Consider the following 12,372-nt stretch of genomic DNA (forward strand, 5'->3'; position numbering starts at 1 on the left):
ATCTGGGGAGGGCCAGTAATGGAGTAAATAATAGACTGATACAGTAAAATGACTGATTGACATTATACTTACTATCTAAGCCACACACAGGAAGGCATTGTGTGCCAAAATGTTAGTGCTGTCCAATAAATCTTTGGGAGTATAGATAGTCACACACTCTATCTTTATTATTTTATCACTTGGTACTTACTGTCGCCATGACATCTAAGTGGGCTGACTCTATAGGCTGCCTCTGATTCAGGCCTCTGTATATCCCCCACCACCACCCATCTGACTGGTAGATTCTCCTTATGGATGAGCAGGCCAGAGTCAGCAGCCCTGTTGGAAATCAGGGCAGGTTAGCGTTTTTCATCATGAATCTTGTTCTGCAGGTAGAGTGGTCACTAACTGACACAACCACAAAGTCATAAAATCTGATTTTAAACCTAACCATAACCACACTGCTAACCCTAATACCTAACACTAACCACATTTTTGTTTTCCTTCATTTTTACAATACAGGCAATTTTGACTTTGCAGCTGGCCTATCTAAGGGGAAATCGCTTAGTTCACCCTCCAGCACAATAAACGTAAACTTGCGAAATAAGAGAGGTGGTATGCATTACAACAACATAGTAACAACGTACAACGTAAAAAAAAATGGTTTAGTCCATCAGACCTGTAGTACCAAATAGTACTTGTATCTCATATCTTTTAAATGAACAAAAATATAAACACAAAATGCAACAATTTCAAAGATTTTACAGTTCGTAGAAAGAAATCAGTCAATTTAAATAAATAAATTAATCTAATCTATGGATTTCACATGACTGGGAATACAGATATGCATCTGTTGGTCACAGATACCTTTAAAAAAAAAGTAGGGGCGTGGATCAGAATACCAGTCAATATCTGGTGTGACCACGATTTGCCTCATGCAGTGCGAAACATCTCCTTTGCATAGAGTTGATCAGGCTGTTGACTGTTGCCTGTGCCTCCTCTTCAATAGCTGTGCGAAGGTGCTGGATATTGGCTGGAACTGGAACACGCTGTCGTACATGTCGATTCAGAGCATCCCAAACATGCTCAATGGGTGACGTCTGGTGAGCATGCTGAAATGTTCAGCTTCCAGGAATTGTGTGCAGATCCTTGTGACATAGGGCTGTGCATTATCATTCTGAAACATGAGGTGATGGCACAACAATGGTCCTCAGGATCTTGTCACGGTATCTCTGTGCATTATCATTCTGAAACATGAGGTGATGGCACAACAATGGGCCTCAGGATCTTGTCACGGTATCTCTGTGCATTCAAATTGCCATCGATAAAATGCAATTTATGTTCGTTGTCTGTAGTTTATGCCTGCCCTTACCATAATCCCACCACCACCATGGGGCACTCTGTTCACAACGTTGACATCAGCAAACCGCTCACCCACATGACGCCATACACGCTGTCTACCATCTACATGGTACAGTTGAAACCGGGATTCATTCATGAAGAGCACACTTCTCCAGTGTGCCAGTGGCCATCAAAGTTGAGCATTTGTCTTCTGAAATCGGTTATGACGCCAAACTGCAGTCAGGTCAAGACCCTGGTGAGGATGACGAGAATGCAGATGAGCTTCCCTGAGACGGTTTCTGACAGTTTGTGCAGAAATATTTTGGTTGTGCAAACCTACAGTGTAATCAGCTGTCCGAGTGCCTTGCCTCAGACCATCCCGCCGGTGAAGAAGGCAGATAGGGAGGTCCTGGGCTGGCGTGGTTACACTGACAAATTCTCTAAAACGACATTAGAAGCGGCTTATGGCAGAGAAATGAACATTCAATTCTTGGGCAACAGCTCTGATAAACATTCCTGTAGTCAGCATGCCAATTGCATGCTCACTCAAAACTGCAGACACTGTGGCATTGTGTTGTGTGACAAAACTGCACATTTTAGAGTGGCCTTTTATTGTCCCCAACACAAGGCGCACCTTTGTAATGAGCATGCTGTTTAATCAGCTTCTTGATATGCCTAGCAAATATGCACAATATTTGAGAGAAATAAGCTTTTTGTGTGTATGGAACATTTATGGAATCGTTTATTTCACATCATGAAACACGAGACCAATACTTTACATGTTGCGGTAATATTTTTGTTAGTATACATTAGATGCAACTGATTGACCTGGTTCATTGGAACCAATGAAATAGTCCCAAAAGTGCAAACCTAGCACATCTAGTACCACCAGGCAGGCTCAATCAAGCACTCAAAGAATTAGAGGTTGGTGGCACCTGAATTGGGGAGGGCTTGTGGTTATGGCTGGAGCGGAAAGAGTCAAATGGTATCAAATACTAAGCTACACATGGAAACCATGGAAACCATGTGTTTGATGCCATTTCATTTGCATCGTTCCAGCCATTATTATGAGCCGTCCTCCCCTCACCAGCATCCACTGATTTTAACCCATGTCTGCAGTCCATAACAACTTTAGAATAGGAAATAGAAAAGGAGATTGTGCAAATACTAACAAACATCATCCAGATTATGTTCATTTTTACTTTCAGATGCTGTTTGAGTTCTTGCAGGCTTATAACACTATTGCCGGGGCTATAAAATTATATCTAAAAATATAAATGCCGGCGAGAGAACAAGGCCCTTTCTGAATAAGATTAAATATTGAATGGAGAATCTCAGTCAGTAGAGTTCATATAGAGTACCAAACATATATAAGGAACCAAACAGTATATAGGAAAGAGGGTAAGGGAGGAAAATACATAGGACAGGATGAGGTAAAGGAGCTGAAGAGTAGTGGAGAAATAAACAAAGTGTGCGAGAGAGAAGAAGATAGGGAAAGAATGAGGAAAAAAGAGAGAGCGAAGGAACAATGGAAAAATATACAGAATGAGAGTCGTAATTGGTGATGGTATTGTACCATTCTTTGCGGTCAGCGTCACAATTGCAGTAGTGGTCTGAGTCGATGCAGTTACCCTGAAGACCACAGCCACACTGCTGGCTCCCTGGTACTGCCCCGCCCCAGTACGTCTGGGGCTCGTCTGTACGTCCCACCCACCAAGTGAACGGAGATCCATCTGAGGCACACACACACACACACACACACTTATTCAAAAACCCTACAGACTCCAAAACTCGTTGGGCTCTAATGTAAAAACATTAAGCTCAAGGTATTGCAAATGTCTTCTAAACAGATCGGACAAGGTGTGTTTTACCTAGAGACCAATAAGTGCTATTTGCAATGACAACACTGATGATATATAACAGATGCACTTTCCACAAAAAGACTGGAACAAGAGGAGAGCGAGAATGTTTGATAGAGAATGGTTAAATCACCAGTTTCGGACCTCCACAAAAAAAGCAGTAGAGACTCCAAAGGGCTCCCAACACTTGTCTGATCACGCTCCCCTCATTATTCTTCATTTGACATTTTCCAGCATGATTTATTTAGCTTTGACATCGTTTTCCTCTTCTCTCAGTCAGCCTCTACAGTAACGAGACAGCTAATGGACAGCAATTACTCTGTGAAGCTGTGCGTTGCCTCGTTTCATGTTCATTTGCAGGTCTAAAATAGTAATTACAAGGTTGACAAAACTACAAATGAATACCACATGGCAAACACCAATGACACACCAACAAAAAAACTTTAAAAATCGGCTAAAAGCTAACTCACTCAGTGCATAAACATGTAGCATTTCCAGAAATGGTGAATATTCTATCACAACACAATGGTGTTAGGCCTACATACATTACTCAAAGAAAGTACATCTCCCCTCCAAACCTAAATTAGTTTGCAACAAAGAGCATAATAATCCAATTGTGACGTCTGCTTAAGCTCTGCGTGTGGCGTGCAGCACTCCCAGAGTGTCTCCCAAATGGCACCCCGTTTCCTATATAGTGCAGTACTTTTGGCCAGAGACCTATGGGCCCTGATAGGGAAATAAGGAATATGGAGCCATTTGGGACGCATGCACCGACTCACAGCCGACCGAGTGAACAGCTTCTTAATCATCCTGACCTTTATGGCTGGCTGGGATCAATACTGTTAATGAAAGGGCTTACCTGGTGTGTTTAAGAGGCGTGACTTTCTACAGTGGTAGAAGACTTCCTGCTCGCAGTGCTCCGCCTGGGTAATTATGGCTCCGAGCTGTTCCGCATCGGCCGAATAGTTAAAATAGGCTAAATGCTGATTTATCCCAGAGGAGGCCTTTAATTTGGTTAGCTCCGTGTTATTGTGTTGGATCACCATCCACGTTTTATCTGCAGGAGAAGAGAGAGAGAGAGAAATGGAGGGGAACCCCTAAGATCATTTTACATCATTATGCAAATATTAATGATAACAAAGACACTCTGAAAAATAGGGATGGGGTGGGTGGGAAGATGAGATGATTCCGATAGCTGCTGGTGCCAGCCCTGAAGGATTGGAATTCTGTCAGATGATCTGTGATCCCACCCAGAGATTCAGATTCAGTTTCAGAGTGTTTAATAGTCACATGGAAGTGGTTGTAGGTGTGATTGCAGGGTACAACATGCAGGACTAAGTTAAATAAAATTATGAAAATAGTCATAAAAAAACAACAATAGAAATAGCCCTATATACGTACATCATAACAACTGTAGCAGGGATGAATGAATAAATGTCCATTGGGGTGGAAGCAGATTAAAGACTGTTGAGGGGTGTGGGGGGAATTACCATAGGGGTAGCAACATGACCAGTGAGGGGGTGTGGGGACCAAGTGAAATAAAATCAATAACAATTTGTAAAAATAAATCAAACTATGCATATTTACACCTTCATCAGTGATTAATGTGATTGGGGTGGGGGAAGAGTAAAAGTCTGTTGGGGGGGGGGGGGTGAAGGATGTCCCTAGGAGGAGCAGCAGGTAAGGTAAGTCAGGGGTTCCCAAACGTTTTCACTCGGGGTAGTAGGTTGGGATTCAGCAAGCTGATCTGGTCTGAGGGTAGAAACTATTGGCCAGTCTTCAAGTTTTTGCCATGCTGCTCCTGTACTGCCCGCGTATCAGTGATTGAAACGAGGAGAACAGAGCATGACTTGTAGGTGTCCTGTAGGGAAGGCAGGCACGCACCCTCTGAACCTACAGCTCACAGCTCAGTTACTTACTGAGAACCATCAACTGCACCCTAAACGGGTCGATCTCTTTCCGTCAGTGAGAGAGATAGCTTAAGCGCCACTGGGGGGCAATAAGCCAGTACCATACGCCAGTGTAGGTGGCCATTTAGTTGTACCTAACCTAACTTTGCTGCTATAACAGCCTACACTCTTCTGGGAAGGCGTTCTACTAGATGTTGGAACATTGCTGCGGGGACTTGCTTCCATTCAGCCACTAGCAGTACTGTGGTCGGGAACTGATGTTGGCCGATTAGGCCAGTCTAGCAGTCGGCGTTCCAATTCACCCCAAAGGTGTTCGATGGGGTTGAGGTTTGGGCACTGTGAAGTCAAGTTCTTCTCTTCAGTAAGGTTATTCTACTGCCAATGTTTCTCTATGGAGATTGTGTGGCTGTGTGCTCCAATGTATACACCTGTCAGCAATGGGTGTGGCTGAAATAGCCAAATCCACTAATTTGAAGGGGTGTCCACATAGTTTTGTACACTGCTCAAAAAAATAAAGGGAACACTTAAACAACACAATGTAACTCCAAGGCAATCACACTTCTGTGAAATCAAACTGTCCACTTAGGAAGCAACACTGATTGACAATAAATTTCACCTGCTGTTGTGCAAATGGAATAGACAACAGGTGGAAATTATAGGCAATTAGCAAGACACCCCCAATAAAGGAGTGGTTCTGCAGGTGGTGACCACAGACCACTCAGTTCCTATGCTTCCTGGCTGATGTTTTGGTCAATTTTGAATGCTGGCGGTGCTTTCACTCTAGTGGTAGCATGAGACAGAGTCTACAACCCACACAAGTGGCTCAGGTAGTGCAGCTCATCCAGGATGGCACAACAATGCGAGCTGTGGCAAGAAGGTTTGCTGTGTCTGTCAACGTAGTGTCCAGAGCATGGAGGCGCTACCAGGAGACAGGCGAGTACATCAGGAGACATGGAGGAGGCCGTAGGAGGGCAACAACCCAGCAGCAGGACCGCTACCTCCGCCTTTGTGCAAGGAGGAGCAGGAAGAGCACTGCCAGAGCCCTGCAAAATTACCTCCAGCAGGCCACAAATGTGCATGTGTCTGCTCAAATGGTCAGAAACAGACTCCATGAGGGTGGTATGAGGGCTTGACGTCCACAGGTGGGGGTTGTGCTTACAGCCCAACACCGTGCAGGACGTTTGGCATTTGCCAGAGAACACCAAGATTGGCAAATTCGCCACTGACGCCCTGTGCTCTTCACAGATGAAAGCAGGTTCACACTGAGCACATGTGACAGACATGACAGAGTCTGGAGATGCCGTGGAGAACGTTCTGCTGCCTGCAACATCCTCCAGCATGACCGGTTTGGCGGTGGGTCAGTCATGGTGTGGGGTGGCATTTCTTTGGGGGGCCGCACAGCCCTCCATGTGCTCGCCAGAGGTAGCCTGACTGCCATTAGGTACCGAGATGAGATCCTCAGACACCTTGTGAGACCATATGCTGGTGCGGTTGGCCCTGGGTTCCTCCTAATGCAAGACAATGCTAGGCCTCATGTGGCTGGAGTGTGTCAGCAGTTCCTGCAAGAGGAAGGCATTGATGCTATGGACTGGCCCGCCCGTTCCCCAGACCTGAATCCAATTGAGCACATCTGGGACATCATGTCTCGCTCCATCCACCAACGCCATGTTGCACCACAGACTGTCCAGGAGTTGGCGGATGCTTTAGTTCAGGTCTGGGAGGAGATCCCTCAGGAGACCATCCGCCACCTCATCAGGAGCATGCCCAGGTGTTGCAGGGAGGTCATACAGGCACGTGGAGGCCACACACACTACTGAGCCTCATTTTGACATGTTTTAAGGACATTACATCAAAGTTGGATCAGCCTGTAGTGTGTTTTTCCACTTTAATTTTGAGTGTGACTCCAAATCCAGACCTCCATGTGTTGATAAATTTGATTTCCATTGATAATCTTTGTGTGATTTTGTTGTCAGCACATTCAACTATGTAAAGAAAAAAGTATTTAATAAGAATATTTAATTCATTCAGATCTAGGATGTGAAATTTTTGTATTCCCTTTATTTTTTTGAGCAGTGTATATATAGTGTATTTGAGGTTTAAAAAGGGTTTCAGAATTTTGTAATTTCCACTTTGAAATTTCAGACTTGATTTGTATGTATCAACCCATACAAAAATGTCATTAATTATAATCCACAGAATAATTCTAATTTCCTGTTGCTACAGGATTATTTACCTGCTAGCAAACTGTCTCAAATTAAGATCCAACATCTGTATACATTAGGCAATGGTAGAAACTAAAAGAACAGTCACGGTGCTGCCAGTGGTTATGTATGCAATGCACTAATGTATGGAGAAAGGTAATGTATGCAGGGAAACCCTACTGTAGCTCGTCATCCAGTGGTTTAATTAGCTCTGAAGTTTGTATGAAAATCCTTTGTTAGACTGCCACCAAAACTCCAACATCCAAAAGTTGATAATGAAACAATATTTCTAACATAAAGGATGTTGGAAATGGTCAGTGAGGATAAAGAACAATCCTGTCAAAGTGTTTATTATTTTGTGATATCATTAAGGATGGTATAAATAAATAACTGTATCTCTGAGGGTGTACATATTCTAGTTGTTAGGATTGCATCTAAATGTTGTATAAAATATATGATTAAGTATGACAATACTTTTGTGAAGATAACAATGTGATTTTAGCCTTCTAAATGAGATAATGGCTTTTCATATAAATCAGTCATTAACCACCCCCACGTGAGCACAGACATTGTGTCGGCGTGATGGAACGCTCCTAAGACCAGAGTGCTTAAAAGGACTCGCTAATGAAATTAACATTAGACCAATACATGCCGGATTGCTGCCGGCGTGTAAAGTGGTCCTAGCTGTACCCTGAATAATCAACCATTGAGACCAGAGAAGTTGAAATGGGTAAAAAGACTACACCAAACATTCACAGTCTGCAGCTGTGCATGTAAAGTAGTCTCGGCCATTTGACCAAAGACGAGAGGGAAGACAGATCCCTCTCACCAACGTGTGGTACATCTGAAGTATCTATTCTAATGAACACTCAAGAACAAAAGAGCCTACAACTAAGAAGGAAATTGTGACTTCTGGTGGACAACCAGAGACTTACATCAAACCACTTCCAATAGAACCATCGAGATCAACAGAGAGATGATGAAGACATCTATGAGCAAATATATACATTGCATTTATTTTCCGAAAGAGCGGTCGTTCATGTGCAAAGAATTCATATTCCCATGAGCGTAGCTTCTAAGAGGATGTATGATAAGTTGAGACTCTGTCTCCCCGTCTCCGTACATACCCCTCCCTTTCCATTGTGTAACCAAACAGTCATGCTTTGTTTAGTCCACTAGGGAAATGTTTTCATTGTATTATGTATGTAATCAATAACCTATGCTGTGTGTGTTTACGTATTCTGTGTGAAGATTTAGTTAGTAAATAAATAATTAAGCCAATTTGTGTATCGCTGATTCATCACTTAGGTTAGGGTTCGTGCAGATATCCAAGAATTGTGCGATGTTCAGAATGAGACTGATGAGGTAATAATAAAAAATGTACTGTTATTGACATAAGAGATATTTTTGTATTTTCAGAGTTTAAGTCGGGAGATAGTAACTCGTTAAAGAACTTTTCCCATGATGCTTCAAATTCCTAATGAGTTCATTGTTACATGATTCATTTAATTGTAGGTAATTATTTGATAAATAGCAGTCATCACATTAATTAATGATAGTCACATAACTACAACATGTTTTATGCTATTTGGAGCAGGGGGGCCTCGAGGGGGACCCCAAATCTCCGAAACCAAAATAATATACTTTTTTTGCCCCACTGTATATATATATATATAGTATATGAACTCAGCAAAGAAAGAAACGTCCCTTTTTCAGGACGCTGTCTTTCAAAGATAATTTGTAAAAATCCAAATAACTTCACAGATCTTCATTCTAAAGGGTTTAAACACTGTTTCCCATGCTTGTTCAATGAATCATAAACAATTAAAGAACATGCAGTTGTGGAACGGTCGTTAAGACACTAACAGCTTACAGACGGTAGGCAAGGCTTTTCAGAGGCTTTTCTACTAACTCAGGAAAACCACAAAAGAAAGACGACCAGGGTCCCTGCTCATCTACGTGAATGTGCCTTAGGAATGCTGCAAGGAGACATGAGGACTGCAGATGTTGCCAGGGCAATAAATTACAATGTTCGTACTGTGAGACGCCTAAGACAGCGCTACAGGGAGACAGGATGGACAGCTGATCGTCCTCGCAGTGACAGACCACGTGTAACAACACCTGCACAGGATCGGTACATCCGAACATCACACCTGTGAGACAGGATGGCAACAAAGGATGGCAACAACAACTGACCGAGTTACACCAGGAACGCACAATTCCTCCATCAGTGCTCAGACTGTCCGCAATAGGCTGAGATAGGCTGGACTGAGGACGTGTAGGCCTGTTGCAAGGCAGGTCCTCACCAGACATCACCGGCAACACCGTCGCCTATGGGCACAAACCCACCGTCGCTGGACCAGACAGTACTGAAAAAAGTGCTCTTCACTGACGAGTTGCAGTTTTGTCTCACCAGGGGTGATGGTTGGATTCGCGTTTATTGTCAAAGGAATGTCAGATACACCGAGGCCTGTACTCTACAGCCGGATCGATTTGGAGGTGGAGGGTCCGTCATGATCTAGGGCGGTGTGTCACAGCATCATCGGACTGAGCTTGTTGTAATTGCAGGCAATCTCAACGCTGTGCATTACAGGGAAGACATCCTCCTCCCTCATGTGATACCCTTCCTGCAGGCTCATCCTGGCATGACCCTCCAGCATGACAATGCCACCAGCCATACTGCTCATTCTGTGCATGATTTTCTGCAAGACAGGAATATCAGTGCTGCCATGGCCAGCGAAGAGTCCGGATCTCAATCCCATTGAGCACGTCTGGAACCTGTTGGATCGGAGGGTGAGGGCTAGGGCTATTCCCCCCCAGAAATGTCCGGGAACTTGCAGGTGCCTTGGTGGAAGAGTGGGGTAACATCTCACAGCAAGAACTGGCAAATCTGGTGCAGTCCATGAGGAGGAGATGCACTGCAGTACTTAATGCAGCTGGTGGCCACACCAGATACCGACTGTTACTTTTGATTTGGACCCCCCTTTGTTCAGGGACACATTATTCCATTTCTGTTAGTCACATGTCTGGAACTTGTTCAGTTTATGTCTCAGTTGTTGAATCTTATGTTCATACAAATACTTACACATGTTAAGTTCGCTGAAAATAAGCACAGTTTATTTACACAGACGTTTAACAGAGTTGATATAGCCCATGGGCCCGTGTGTCTGTGAGTGTGCGTGTGGCTTACCTGTCATGTTGCAGTAAATCAGCTGTGGCTTGATCAGGCCGCTTCCATCCACGTCTATGTAATACAGCCCTGTTGTATTGCCCTTGTGTTTGTACACTTCACATGACTGCTCATAGACGGCTGAGGAGGAGAAAACAAATACTCAGGTTACTTACTGCTAAACCCTGAAATGAGTACTGACTGAAATGATTAACAAAAATGTGTACACACACACACACACACACACACACACACACACACACACACACACACACACACACACACACACACACACACACACACACACACAAACACACTCTCTACCCACAGCAAGCATACAAGGCCCTCCCTTGTCCGCTATTCAGCAAATCAGATCATGACTTGGTACTCCTGCCTACTGTATACAAGGAGAAGCTCAAATAGGAAATACCTGTGACTCGCCCCGTTGAGAAATGACCATCCGAATCGTAGAGATTATGTTACAGGAATGCTTTGCATGGCTTTGCATTGTCCCCACAGTGAAAGTTTGCTGCTTCCCCAATCAAAATCCCCGGGTTAACACAGATGTTGGCGCTAAACTAAAGGACAGGGCTACCGCGCACAGGGTTATCGCAGACAAACCTGAGGCTCCAATAGAGGACAGCAACAATAAGTCCGACAACAACAATAAGTCCACACGCACTCATCCACCGAACAAAAGGACAATAAAGGAGTAAGGCGGAATCATACTACATAGGCCCTGACGCCCGCCATGTGTGACAGGGGCTACAGTCCATTACGGAATACAAAGGAAGACCCAGCCACAATCAGCCCAACGATGCCTTTTTATTTTATGTATTTCACCTTTATTTAACCAGGTAGGCTAGTTGAGAACACCTTTATTTAACCAGGTAGGCTAGTTGAGAACACCTTTATTTAACCAGGTAGGCTAGTTGAGAACACCTTTATTTAACCAGCTAGGCTAGTTGAGAACACCTTTTTAACCAGGTAGGCAAGTTGAGAACACCTTTATTTAACCAGGTAGGCTAGTTGAGAACACCTTTATTTAACCAGGTAGGCTAGTTGAGAACACCTTTATTTAACCAGGTAGGCTAGTTGAGAACACCTTTATTTAACCAGGTAGGCTAGTTGAGAACAAGTTCTCATTTGCAACTGCGACCTGGCCAAGATAAAGCATAGCAGTGTGAGCAGACAACAAAGAGTTACACATGGAGTAAACAATTAACAAGTCAATAACACAGTAGAAACCAAAGGGGGAGTCTATATACAATGTGTGCAAAAGGCATGAGGAGGTAGGCAGATAATTACAATTTTGCAGATTAACACTGGAGTGATGAATGATCAGATGGTCATGTACAGGTAGAGATATTGGTGTGCAAAAGAGCAGAAAAGTAAATAAATAAAAACAGTATGGGGATGAGGTAGGTGAGAAAGGGTGGGCTATTTACCAATAGACTATGTACAGCTGCAGCGATCGGTTAGCCGCTCAGATAGCTGATGTTTGAAGTTGGTGAGGGAGATAAAAGTCTCCAACTTCAGCGATTTTTGCAATTCGTTCCAGTCACAGGCAGCAGAGTACTGGAACGAAAGGCGGCCAAATGAGGTGTTGGCTTTAGGGATGATCAGTGAGATACACCTGCTGGAGCGCGTGCTACGGATGGGTGTTGCCATCGTGACCAGTGAGCTGAGATAAGGCGGAGCTTTACCTAGCATGGACTTGTAGATGACCTGGAGCCAGTGGGTCTGGCGACGAATATGTAGCGAGGGCCAGCCGACTAGAGCATACAAGTCGCAGTGGTGGGTGGTATAAGGTGCTTTAGTGACGAAACGGATGGCACTGTGATAGACTGCATCCAGTTTGCTGAGTAGAGTTTTGGAAGCCATTTTGTAGATGACATCGCCGAAGTCGAGGA

At 43.9% G+C, this 12,372-nt stretch overlaps 1 protein-coding gene across 2 annotated transcripts in view; it reads right to left on the reverse strand.

Annotated features, from left to right (window-relative positions):
• The window catches only part of LOC109868726 (contactin-associated protein-like 4), a 205,921-nt gene that overhangs the window by 42,096 nt on the left and 151,453 nt on the right, over positions 1–12,372 (reverse strand). For both annotated transcript variants that reach the window (XM_020458457.2, XM_020458456.2), the window contains exons 12-15: positions 10,481–10,600; positions 4,039–4,236; positions 2,897–3,053; positions 191–318 (exon numbers count right to left, since the gene is read on the reverse strand). In XM_020458457.2, the coding sequence (XP_020314046.1) occupies positions 191–318; positions 2,897–3,053; positions 4,039–4,236; positions 10,481–10,600 (603 nt within the window). The remainder of the gene's footprint in view (positions 1–190; positions 319–2,896; positions 3,054–4,038; positions 4,237–10,480; positions 10,601–12,372) is intronic.

Source organism: Oncorhynchus kisutch, linkage group LG23 (assembly GCF_002021735.2).
Source record: "Oncorhynchus kisutch isolate 150728-3 linkage group LG23, Okis_V2, whole genome shotgun sequence".
NCBI classification, from domain to species: Eukaryota; Metazoa; Chordata; class Actinopteri; order Salmoniformes; family Salmonidae; genus Oncorhynchus; species Oncorhynchus kisutch.